This window comes from Phascolarctos cinereus, unplaced genomic scaffold, assembly GCF_003287225.1.
Source record: "Phascolarctos cinereus isolate Bilbo 61053 unplaced genomic scaffold, phaCin_HiC Scaffold_726;HRSCAF=1367, whole genome shotgun sequence".
NCBI classification, from domain to species: Eukaryota; Metazoa; Chordata; class Mammalia; order Diprotodontia; family Phascolarctidae; genus Phascolarctos; species Phascolarctos cinereus.
This window is the reverse complement of record NW_027556098.1, coordinates 173,799,751-173,812,696: the sequence shown is the minus strand read 5'-3', so window position 1 is coordinate 173,812,696 and position 12,946 is coordinate 173,799,751. Positions and strand designations below refer to the sequence as shown.

Below are 12,946 nucleotides of genomic sequence, written 5' to 3'. Positions count from 1 at the left end.
CTCTGGACTTCAGGTCCTCATCTGTAAAGACATCTACATTGTTATAAGGTCTTTTTGATTTCTTTACCAGGTTTATATCCCAATGAAGCCATAGATAAGAAGAAAGTCCCCACATATTCCAAAATATTTGTAGCAGCACTTTTTTATGATAGCTAAGAATTGGAAACAAAGAAGATGTCCATCAATTGGGAAATGGCTAAACAAACTGTAGTATACGAATCTAATGGACTATGACTGTGCTGTAAGAAATGATGTGTGTGCACACCTATCAGATTGGCTAACATGACAAAACAGGACAATGATAAATGTTGGAGAAAATGTGGGAAAATTGGAACGCTAATGCATTGTTGATGGAGTTATGAACTAATCCAACCATTCTGGAGAGCAATTTGGAATTATGTCCAAAAGGCTATAAAGCTGTGTATGCCCTTTGACCCAGCAATAGCACTTCTAGGTCTGTATCCCAAAGAGATCATACAAATGAGGAAAGGAACCATGTTTACACAAATATTTATAGCAGCTCTTTTTGTGGTGGCCAAGAATTGGAAATTGAGGGGATGCCCATCCACTGGGGAATGGCTGAGCAAGTTGTGCTAAATGAATGTAATGGAATACTATTGTGCTATAAGAAATGATGAACAGGCGGATTTCAGAAAAACCTGGGAAGACTTATATGAACTGATGCTGAGTGAAGTGAGCAAAGCCAGAAGAACATTGTACACATAACAGCCACATTGTGTGATGACTGACTTTGATAGACTAAGCTCTTCTTAGCAATACAAGGAACTAAGACAACTCCAAAAGACTCGGGATGGAAAATGCTATTCACATCCAGAGACGTGGATTTTTTTTTATTTTTTTTTATTGATAGCTTTTGTTTCTGCATCTCCTAGATTTCCTCCTGTATTCCTTCCCTTGCCTCCATACCGGAGAAAGAACAAAGATTTTTTTTTCTTTTGGCTAGGCAATGGGGTTAAGTGACTTGCCCAGGGTCACAGCTAGTTAAGTGTTATGTGTCTGAGGCCAGATTTGAATTCAGGTCCTCCTGAATCCAGGGCTGGTGCTCTATCCACTGCACCACCAGCCATACTATTTGCTTTCTTCTTTTGTTGCTGTTATTTTGTTTTGTTTCTTCTTCCTCATGGTTCCTCCCATTGGTCCTAATTCTTCTTTACAACATGACTAAAGTGAAAATGTTTAATGTGAATGTATATATAGTGCCTACATCAGATTACATGGTGTCTTAGAGACTGGGGAGGGGAAGGAGGTGGAGAAAATTTAAAACTCAAAAGCTTATGGAAGTGAATGTTGAAAACTAAAAAAAAAACCTAAATTAAAAAAAAGAACTGGTGTGTGTGATAAATACAGAGAAGCATGAAAAGATTTATATGAACTGATACAGAATGAGGTAAGCAGAGCCAGACAAACAATATATATATACAACTACAACAATGTACAGGGAAAGGACAACTTCACACCAAAAAATCAAAAACGAATTAACAAAACTATAAAAATCAAACATGACTCAAATGAAGAGACATGAAGATACCCTGAACCCATCTCTTCTGACTCTGCCTTTGATACCCGGGTCTAAGTCTTAACACTGTCTTATGATCCCCAGTCTTTCTCCCATCAGGTCTCCATATGTTTCTGAACTTTTTCAATACATCAATTGCACTGATTTTTTTTCCTCTTTGAAAGAAATACTACTATTGTGCTATAAGAAATGATGAACAGGCTGACTTCAGAAAAAACCTGGAAAGACTTGTATGGACTAATGCTGAGTGAAGTGAGCAAAACCAGGAGAACATTGTACATGGTAACAGCCACGTTGTGCAATGACTAATATTGATAGACTTAACCCTTTTCAGCAATACAAGGATCTAAGACATCTCCAAAGGCCTCATGATGGAAAATCCACATCCAAAGAAAGAACTATGGAGTTTGAATGCAGATTGAAGCATACTATTTGCTATTTTTTTTCTTCTGTTTTGTTTTGTTTCCTCTTTCTGGTGGTGTCTCCTATTGGTTCTAATTCTTACCTACAACATCACTAATGTGAAAATATGTTTAATAGGAATGTATATGTATAGCCTATATCAGATTGCACGCCATCTTGGGGAGAGTTGTGGGGAGGGTGGGGGAGAAAAATTTAAAACTCAAAAGCTTATGGAAGTGATTGTTGATAATTCAAAATGAATTAATTAAAAATCAAAAAAACACAAAAAAAGAAATACTAATTGTTATATGGAATGGTTCTTTGAGAGGGGGAGGGGGGAGAATAATGGGGATAACTATGATGATATAAGAAACAGAAGACACTAATAAAAACTTATAGAAAAACATCAAGGTCTCTTCCATTTCAAACATTCTTGGGTCTTGGGTTCTGTACCAGGGAGACTCACCCACTGCATGCCCAGGGTCACTCACCAGCCGCTCCATCTCCTGCTCCCGGAGCCGCTCCTGCCTCTGGCGCCGGTGGTACTCCAGCAGGTCATCTTCATTATCGCTGATTTCAGTGATGCTGTTCTTTCTCTCTCGGGGAGCCGGCACCCGGAGCTCCCCACTTGAGAGCTTCCTCTGGGCCCGAGGACTCTGCCGGGGTGAGGCTCCCGTTAAAGAGCCAAGGCTGTAGGCTGGACTCAATCCGCCACCAAAGCTGCCCTTTCGGGGCACCAGCGGCTCTCCAAGGGTGGGTGAGGGGCTCCTCGTCCGACGGCCCCTCCCTCCCAGAGTGAGGGTGAAGTCTTCAGAGGAGGCTGCATGTGCTGCCCAGCGGCGGGTCCTGGGGCTCTCGGCCATCTCCCTGGTCAGTTTAGCGTCTGCAGTGGCCCGGGCAGGCATAGGAGACAGTGGGGAAGCCCGCCGAGACAGGGATGGGCTCAGAGGTGGGAGCTCCCGCATGCTCTCCGGACCTCCCCGCCGACCCAGACGAGGACTCTCTGGCGGCTGCAGGGATCGGGTGCCCATCCCGTCTGAAAAGGTTCTGCCCACCAGCTGGCGTGAAGGACTGGCCGTCATGGCTCGCTCAGTGCCCGGCAGCTCCCGGAAGGGGCTAGGTGGCCGCTCCTGGAGGGCGCTGGCCTTGCTCCGGGGGGCAGGGACGGGAGGCTGGAACTTGGGACTGCCAGGAATGCTGGTGGACTGGCTTCGAGCACTGCCATCAGGGTATTCACTCAGGCTGATGGCCACGACGGGTAGCGACGCCCCCAGCCGCGGGTTCTCAGTGGCTCTGCGGGCCTCCGCCAGCACAGCCGCAGCAGGACTATCAGTCAGCAGAGCCCGCCGCCCGGGGCTCGACGGCCCTTCATGGATCCCTTTCCTGCCCAGCCGGGGGCTCTCTGCTGGGCGGACGCCGCCAGGTCGGATCTGTGGGGGCTGTAAGGCCAGATGGTAGCTTGAGGAGCGGGCAGGGACCAGCGGAGGGATGGCCGGACTCGGTTCCTGCCCTCCGGGTGAGTGGCTGGCACAGCTGCCACTACTGGCCGGTGAGGAGAGAGGAGAAAAGGGGGGAGAATTGTTCTCATAGCTGGAGCCCACAGACATGGCCCCTGGGCTGATAGGTGGTGAAAGTGTGTAGCGCCCACCGTTGGAAAGCGGGGAGCTTGCAGACACTTTTTTGCCAGGGGCCCCCGGCTCCTCCAGCACCAGGGAGTCCATGATGTCCTGCAGGTCCTTCTCGATGGAGCTCACCAGGGAGCTGTGGCTGGAGCAAGCAGCATGACCCCGGCTGGGGGGCTGAGGAGGGTGGTTCCCATTCACCAGGCTCTCTGACTCAGCTGGGACAGAGCAGACCGAGGTCATGTGGTAAGTCAGGTCTGAATCTCTTACTGGGTCCGGTACCTGACCCCTACCATCTAATTCACTTTGCCCTTCCTCTCCCGGTGAATACAGGAGACCCAGGTCCTAGGCTAGGCTCTGATTCTAGCTATCTATATGACTTTGGGCAAATGACAACCTCTCTGAGCCTCAGTTTCCTCACTTGTAAAGTGAGAATGTTGAACTAAATTATTCTAATTCCCAGAGAACAGCAGGAAGCAGAACTTTGGAGAATGAAATGCTGAGCATCCCTGGGTCCTAAAGCCTGAATCCCTCACTAAACACCTTCCAGTGCCTTGGTTTCCCCAACCTCACTTACCTTCCCTGCAAGAAGGGTAGGTTCTGACAGTGTGCTATGGAGATGAGAGAAGTCTGCAAGGAAACTAGGCCAGGTACCCAAAAGGGGCATAACCTGGCAGGGCCTAGGCTAGGAAACATGGAATATTCCATGCCCCCCCCATCCAATTCAGGGAAGCCCAAAGAGGGGGGGAAAATCATCTGCCTCCCTCTTCCCACCAAGGAGGAATGGGAGGCTGGAGGTGGCACCATCTGCAATCAATCAGGAGCATTTAGAGGACAGTGGGTCGGGATCTAGTGCTAATGGCCAGTTCCTGGAAGCTAAAGCAGACATCTAGGTACAATTCTATGGCTCCAGTTATGCCTATTAAGCTGCTAGCCACAGAAGCTCTTCATTCCTGTCCTGCTTTGCCCCTCTTCTCCTCCCACTGCCACCCTGGCCGCTCTAGAACCACTGCTTGCCTCAATCAGACAGGCCTGCATTAAGGCCGAAGGGCAGGGGAATGAAGGAAGAAGAGGAATAAGAGAGGGAAACTCAGGCAAGATGTAGCCCAGGAACCCAGTCATATAAATCCCCAAGGAATTAGAAAAGGTTGTGCTAATTAGAAAAGGAGGGCCAAAAGGGGAAGGAAGTCATTCCTAGCACAGGTCTGGGAACCACCATCATGGAAACCCAAAGGTAGAGTTAAGGAGCCTGGGGTATAATGGCAGGCAAAGGGGAGTGGGCATTTTTCTAGGCACAAGTGGCATTGGTCTGACCCACCTTCCCTCACATCTCCTGCCTAGGCCTAACCTTAGTGGCTATGGAAGCTTGCCATCTTATTCTTGCCTCCAAACATTAAGTTTTCTCCTAAAGGTAATAACTATGGAAGGGCTGTATGTGTCAGGTTAATAAGAAAGCCAACAGTGTCTCTCTCTCTCTATTCCATGTTAGCTGGAGAGAGGTAGGGAGGTAGACCCAGGCCCCATGGGCAATTCATATCCTCTCCTACAAAAATCAATAATTCACACACCAGCTTCAGCTGCTGGACTGAGTCACCGGCTGGCAGAGTGTACTCTAGGGGTGGGGCATGAGGCAGAGAACTTCAGTGCTTGCCAGCAGGCAGGAATAAATCTAGCCAGTTTATGGGCATTTGACTGGCATAATTCTTGATCTTCTGCCTCCCCTCAGGCAACCAGAAAGGGTAAAGGCAAGGCCCTTCAACAGTGGCATAACTAGAGGGTTTAGGTCTTAGACCATGCCAGGCACCACGTTGTGGGGAGTGAAGCCAGCAAAGCTTTTTTCTCCAGGCACATGATCCCCAGGAAAACCTGATACCAGCCAATTGGCACTGCCCTGGATCTATTCCAGAGCCTCAACTGCCTGGCATCCCCTCTGCCTGCTGAGCACTCGGTAGATGACAAGAAGCCAAACCCGCTGACACTCCAAGTGTGCTCAGGGTGGGAGGGGACAGCTCTCTTGGGGCCCAATGGTGGACACTAGGAGTCACTCTAACCCTAGCTCATTCCCAGGCCAGGCAGACTTCATGATCCCACCTTACTTTGCAGTACCTACCTAGGGCAGGGGTATAAGGTGCTCCAGGGCCCCTACCTCCGGATGGGATCATGCTTTTCATCCACTTGGCTTCTGCTGGGTGGTTAAATCGGAGGAAGGTAGACTGACCCAGGCACAACATGCAGCCTGTAGAAGAGGAGAAAGCCAGAGTTCAGAATGACGTTTTTTATTTGACCTCCCCCCAACATGAACCTCCTGGCCAAGAGGTAGTCCTTTGACCCTAGAACACATACAGGCATTCACACATTTGCTGCACCTTTCCTCACTTGCCAGGGTCACACAGCTACTAAGTGTCTGAGGCCAGATTTGAACTTATGAAGATAAGTTTTCCTGACTCCAGGCCCAGTACTCTATCCACCGTACCACCTAGCTGCTCTTCATTTATTTATATGCCCTCAACTATAACAGACTCATGAACAGAGCTTCACATGTGTCTGTACAAGTAAACAAGTCATCCCTCCCCCATAAACATACATCCATGCCCAGCATCTTGTACAGAGCATAGAAAGAGCATTGGACTAAGAAATAGAAGACCCGAGTTCTAGGCCCAGCTCTACCATTTAAAAAACATGTGGAGGGGGCAGCTAGGTGGTTCAGTGGATAGAGCACTGACCCTGAAGTCAGGAGGACCTGAGTTCAAATCGGGCCTCAGGAAAAAAAAAACCAAATCTGGCCTCAGACCAAACACTTGACACTTACTAGCTGTGTGACCCTGGGCAAGTCACTTAACCTGAATTGCCTAAAAACAAAACAAACCCCCAAAAAAGTGGGAAAAAAAAACATGTGGCCTTGAACAAGTCATTCAAGCTCTATAAACCTCAGTTTCTTTATCTGCAAAGTAGGGAAATTAGCCCTGCCTCCATCACAGAGTAGTTGTGGGGATCACAAGACAAGTTTTGTAGGCTGTAAAGCACCAGAGCAGGGACTCTTCACCTTTTGTGAGTGAATGGACCCCTTTGGAAGTCTTGTGAAGCTTATGGCCCCCTTCTCAGAATAATGTTGTTAAATGCATAAAACAAAATGGTATTATAAAAGAATCCAATTATATTAAAATCAACATATTAAATAATCGACATATTATAAACAAGTTCTCATAATACAGTAAGCAAAACACCAGTTGGTACCAATGCACTGTCACAGGGACGTGTGTCCATACAAACATGCTCATGTGTATTCAGATGCCACCTTCTAGATAGCTCAGTTTGAAAGTGTACCATTTACAGATTGGGGTGGGGGATGGGGGTAGGGAAGAACAATTGCAGAGCCAGAAGACCATCCTGCTAAAAGCTGTGGGCTCTATTTCTAATTCTGCCCTTGACTGACAGTGTGGCCCAGGGCATGTTGCTACCTCTTGGTAAGACTTGGTTTCTTTCTGAACTAGAGAGAATCCTGACACCCAAGGAGACTAGGGAAGGGGTTAGGGTAGTCTAGAACTGGGCTATTTACAGGCTATGTGACCTTTCACCTCAAAGGTCCGAAGCTATAAAATAATGACCTTAAGGTCTCTTCCAGCCCTAACATTTTAAGCTTTGGTCCATAAGGTGCTTTGTCAGGAGCAGGGTAGCAAGGGCAAGAAGACACAGAGGAACCCCAGAACCACTGGACCCTGCCTTTACTAAGCCAGTCCCTAGCCTCAGAGTCTAACACATTCCTAGGTAGAAGCGCAAGCCTGGTCCTGCCCACACAGTCAAGGGAGTTGGAGCAGGAGCCAGGGAATGTAGCCGGGAGCACCAAGGAGTGTGCACAGAAGCAGGTGTGCCTGCAGGCACCCCAGGCACGAGTTAGCAAATCTTTTTCCACCTCCATCACTACCACTGTGCCAGCTGCACTATGGGCTCCCATTCACATAAGTTCCTGAGGGAGGTACCCTATCAGGGAGAGGCAGAGAGGACAGGTGGTTCAGGGGATACCCTCAGTGGTCTGTGCAGATGCCACTACCCACTCTTTCCTCTGCCCACACATTCCCTCCATCCCCCACCAGCCTCCAGTCTGCCTAACCTGCTACCACCTGGCACCCCTAAGCTCTATGCCAACATGCAGTTGAGGCTGGCAAGGAAGACTGCATTCTTGGACGCTGAGACAGTTTTGCTCAGGCAGGCAGCAAGGGTAGGGGGCATCTCAGGCCACGTGTCTGCCCTGGCAATTCCCTCTGCCCTGCAGGGAAGGGAGCTGGGAGTTGCTGATGTGTCTGGATGCCAGGGCCATGGACAAAGCTGTAGAAGGAGTTTTTAGCTTTATCCTAAGATCCTAGGGTGGTCAATGATCAGTATCGCGGACAATGCTATTACCTGCCTTGGATACAAGGGGGCTTTCCTGTCCTTCTCCCTAAGGCAGAGAATATCAGAATGTGGTAGGTAACCTAGTATGCCCCCAAACTCTCCTGGTCTCCTAAGCCATTCTGGAATCAAGAATCCCAAAGGATGACAGTTAGCTGGTAGTAGCCATGCCACTGGTCACATGGAGCCAGCATGAGAATAATCATAACTTTACTAATCAGTACTAATAACAAGCCTAGCTATTTTGAGTTACCCAGTCCTAGCCCCACCCCCTGCCCCCACACACATACTTTACAGCTATTTAACAAGTTAACTAATGATCACCTCTGAGTAACTGGTTCAAGCTCCGAATGGACTGCCTGACCCCAAGAAAGGAGTGATTAGAAAATCATACAGTGCCCCGGTGGAAGGGAAGGGGGTTAGGGTAGATATTAATGGCTCCTTAGCAGCCCTCCCCTCCCAGCCCACCCAAGGGGTATGCTGACTGGGTGGGACCCCCATGATTGGATCCCACCCACTCCGACCCTCCCTCCTCTCTCCAGCAGAGGGGGTGTGACCACATTTCCTCCAGGGCTATATATAGGGGATGCCAGGCAGTGGGGTGAGGGCTGTATTAATAGAGTGGAAGGAGGCTAGAAGGACAGACGCTGTAAGGCTTCGGACCAAATTAACTTTCTATTTGCAATTGGTGAGAGTGAAGATCTGGAGCCCCTGTGGCTGCCTCTGCTCTGCCCCCAGCTTGTCCCAGGGCCCATCTGAGCTTTGACTCGCTCTTTCTCTACTCTCTACTCCTAACCCATTTTTGTTTTCCCCAGGACTATCTTCCCTCCCCAACCAGGGCACCCAGGATAAGTATCTCACCTACCCATCAGAGGCAGAATCATGAACCTCAATGTGCTAAGGAGTCCAGCCATGCCTCGGCTGGGTGCCAAAGTAGGGGGGCTGTATATTTGGAACAGGAGAGGAGGTACCAGAGGTGAGGGGAGTGAGTCTGCCTTAGAAAGGCACACAATACAGACCGCCACTGCTCTCACCCTGCCAGAGAGACAGGCAGACGGGATCATCCAAAGTGAGGCTGGAGCAGGGAACAGGAGGTTGGAGGGGGCTTCATAGTTCCTTCCTAACGCCTCCCACCAGAGACCCTTTCCCTATTCTCCACCCCACCCCCACCCCCACTCCCGTCCAGAACAGGACAAGGAGTTCAGTAGAGGTGTCCTAGCCTCTCATACCCAGCCCAACACACCAGTGAGGATCGCCCTCTGTCCTGGAGAGAGTGAGAATGACTAGGGTTTGCTACCCGACCCAACAGTGCCGGTGAAGCCAGAGACCCACAGACCCGCGCCGGGAGCCACGGAGTCACGACAGCACCTTCACCCCAAGGCAGTCTGCCCAGAGCTGGGCGATCACACACACACCTAACAGCAGCTGGAAGGGGAGAAAGACCCCCGCCTGCTCCCACACCCCCAGATCACCCCCGCACGCAGCGCAGCGTGCCTCCCAGTGCCCGGGCCACTCTCCCCGCCTCCGGCTCCCCGGCCTCAGCTTGGCCCCGAGCCAGTAACTCACCAGCCGAGCCTGGACCTCCCTGGGCTCTTGGACTCCAGCTCCAGCTCTGGCCCGGCCAGGCTCGGCCCGGCCCCCCGGGCTCGGGCTCCGGCTCCCGCTCCGGCTCCACAGCCCGGCCCGGGGCCTATTGAGGGGGCGGGCCCGACCTCCCGCACAGCCACTGGAGCGGACCGGGGCGGGGCCGAGGCCGGGCAGGGGCTGGGGCTGGGGCCGGGGCTAGGGAGGTGGGGGGAAGGAGGGAGGAGGGACAAAGGAGAAGAGGAGGGAGGGGAAGAGGAAGTGATGGAGGACTAGGGAGGGGAGGAAAGGAGGAGAGGACCAAAGGAGATGGTAAGGAGATGGAGATGGACAGGGAAGAGAGATAAAGCAGGACCCTGACTCCCAAAGTCTGCGGTTCTAAGTGGAAAAGGGACACCGGGAGACGGGAGATAGGGAGACGCACAAAGCAATCCTGAATGGTGGAGGACGGAGGAGGGTGAGGACAGCTCCGAGGTAAGGGTGACAAGAGACTACAAGTGTCTCCACCCACCACCCACCCTTCTCTAAGAAGCTGGAAAGAGAGGATTAGGAGTCAGGAGACCTGGTAGAAGGGCCTCACTCTGCCATTAACTTGTTATGTGTCCTTGGGCAACGGGTTCCTACTTTTCCCCTCACAGTAGCCCTGTCAGATAGGTCCTGAAAATATTATCCCCATTTTACAGATAAAAAATAATGCTGAGAAAAGGAAGTGTGGTGCTTTGGAAAGAGCTGAATTTGGAGTGTGAAGACTAGGGCTCAGACCTCTTTTCTGCTACTTACTAAATGACCAAGAGCAAATCACTTCTCTTCTCTGGGATTTCCTTGTCTCTTCTTTAAAAGGAGAGGTGGCCTAGCTGGCCTGTATTGCCCCTTCCAAATCCAAAGCACCAACCTCTATCGATCTCAGCCACAAAGCTCCTAAGTACTGGGTCCTCTACCCAAATGCAAGGATTATGATACCCAGTCCAGGATTATTTAATTGCTAATGAGATAATTATAATAATATAGATAATATAATAATCTACAATAACATTTACATAGCACTTTACATAGCTTATTTCATTTGAGCCTCACAACACTCCTGAGAGGTAGGTGCTATTATTATCATTGCCATTTTGCAAATAAGGAAAACTGAGGCAGACAGTGGTTAAGAGACTTGTCCAGGATCACACAAGTAATGTGTCTGAGGCAGGATTCAAATTCAGATCTTTTGATTCCAAACCTACCACTCTATGCACTGGGCCAACTTGTTGCTTTTAATTTATATTATTCTCCTCTATAATTACTCTTCTTTGGGCCTCAGTTTCCTTATCTACAGAATGGGCAGAGTGGATTAGATGATTTTAAAGGTTCCTTACAGCTGTTATTCTGTGGTTCTGTGTTGAGGGGAAAGGAGGCTGTCGGTAAGAAGACCCTGGAGGAAAATCTGAAGAATCTTCAGGGCCCTCACTGGGAAGTCAGGTTTGACTCTACTATCCTCTTCGGCAAGAAATGACTAGCGCAGTGCTTCCTCTGAATCCCTAAGGCTTCTGTAGAGAAGAAGGTCTGTGGTGATGATGATGGTGATGATGATGACATTGATGATGGGAAGCATTTATATGTTTTAAGCTTTGCAAAGAGCTTTACAAATAGCTCATGTGATCCCCACAACGAAATAGGTGTTATTATTATCCCCATTTTACAAGTGAAGAAACTGAAGGAGACAGAAGTGATTTGCCCTAGGCTCTCACAGTTAATAAGTATCTATGATTGGATTTGAACACAGCTTTATTTTCCTGACTGTAGGAATAGAGCTCTATCCACTGTATCACATAGCTGCCTCGGATGTCTGTAATGTGCAGGCAGCTAGAGAACCCATCCCTCCTCTCTCCCCTCATTTAACAAATTTCCCTCCCAAACACACACACAGGGCTCACAGGGATCAGGCCCAGTTCTTTCTAGGTTCTCTCAGCCTCCCAATGTGACCGGATGTATTGTCCAAGCCAGCAGCCTATTTCAACAGCTGGGTTTCCAGTGCTCAGCTCCTCCCTTTCCCATCCTGGGAATCACTCACAGCTACCTTGCAGTTGGAACCCCCAAGGTCACAAGCAAGGAGGGCCAGCTAGCCAGACACAATACCAACCCAACCACCCTCCCTAAATAGAAGTCCCTGATACACAATGAGCCAAACCAGGCCTTGTGGTGCCCACATAAAGATAGACACTTCCCACAAGCACAGATTCTCACAAAGAGATTGTTCTCTTTCATGTAGAGATTTCTCTTTGTCCCCCACCCCCTCAACTCTCTCATAATTATAGTGTTGAACACAACCTTAAAAGTTGTCCTATTCAATCTCCTCATTTAACAAATGAGGAAACTGAGGCTCAGAGAGGTTAAATGATTTGCTTAAGTCACAGAGCCACAGCTGGGCTTTGAACCCAGGCTGTCTCTTTCTGCTAGATCATTATGCCTCTTACAGGTGAACACTCTCACAAACACTTTTCTCTTTCACATACATACATATCCACTCTGGGCGTTCACCCCCGCACAGAGAAATGGGCACATTTCTGGCACAACTCACTCTTCTCACTTTCACATATTCTGTCTTCCCTAATACAATCACACACAACACTGACACCCACACTATACTGTCAACCACATATACACACAGCCCTAAAGAGATTCTGGAGTGTGACTCAGATTTCCAGAGAAATAACCAGGCACACTTTCCATCCCCAGCGAGCCCCCTCCTTTTAGTCGTCTCTCCTCTTCTGACGGGAAGAGAAGGAACCAAAGGATTTCAGATGCAAGTAGGGAAAGCCTTTTTTTTTTAATAAAGAAATCTCAGCAGGAAGAATGATTCACCCATCTGGAAACTATGATAGCAAGCTGGACAGATACAGACCAACACAAGAGAATGCTTGCCAATATGAAATATGACAGGCCACATAAGGGAGGAAAAGTTTCAACATCTCCTTTTCTCCCTGTTTTTTTCCAGTCTGACAGGAAAGAGATGGGGCTTTTTTTTTCTTTTTTGTGAGGCAATTGGGGTTAAGAGACTTGGCCAGAGTCACACAGCTAGTAAGTGTTATGTGTCTGAGGCTGACTCCAGGGCTAGTGTTCTATCCACTGCACCACCTAGCTGCCCCAAGATGGGGCTTTTCTTCTTCCCAGAAGGAATCGAATAGGATCATAGAACTAGAGGTAGAAAGGATGTTAGGTGCCGTCTAGCTCAACCACCTCATTTTATAGATGAAGAAACCGAGGCTCAGATATTTGCCTAAAAGAAAATGGCTGAGCTGAGATTTGAACCGTGGTTGTTTGAATCTAGGTCCGATATTCTTTCCATTGCAAGATGTAGCCTCTCAAAGATTACTTAGCAGATGATGGCTGCATTCCACTGATCTCTGGGTTATGGACCCAGCATGTTTCTCTG

General features: G+C 48.9%; 1 protein-coding gene across 28 annotated transcripts in view; it reads right to left on the bottom strand.

Moving 5' to 3' along the window:
• The window catches only part of PHLDB1 (pleckstrin homology like domain family B member 1), a 68,465-nt gene that overhangs the window by 40,955 nt on the left and 14,564 nt on the right, over positions 1-12,946 (bottom strand). For 26 of the 28 annotated variants that reach the window (XM_078146858.1, XM_078146853.1, XM_078146857.1 and 23 more), the window contains exons 5-6: positions 5,672-5,797; positions 2,431-3,779 (exon numbers count right to left, since the gene is read on the bottom strand). In XM_078146858.1, coding sequence (XP_078002984.1) covers positions 2,431-3,779; positions 5,672-5,797 — 1,475 coding nt within the window. Of the gene's footprint in view, positions 1-2,430; positions 3,780-5,671; positions 5,798-9,513; positions 9,656-12,946 lie in introns of those variants that run through there. The other 2 variants (XM_078146877.1, XM_078146855.1) reach the window with 2 other exon arrangements.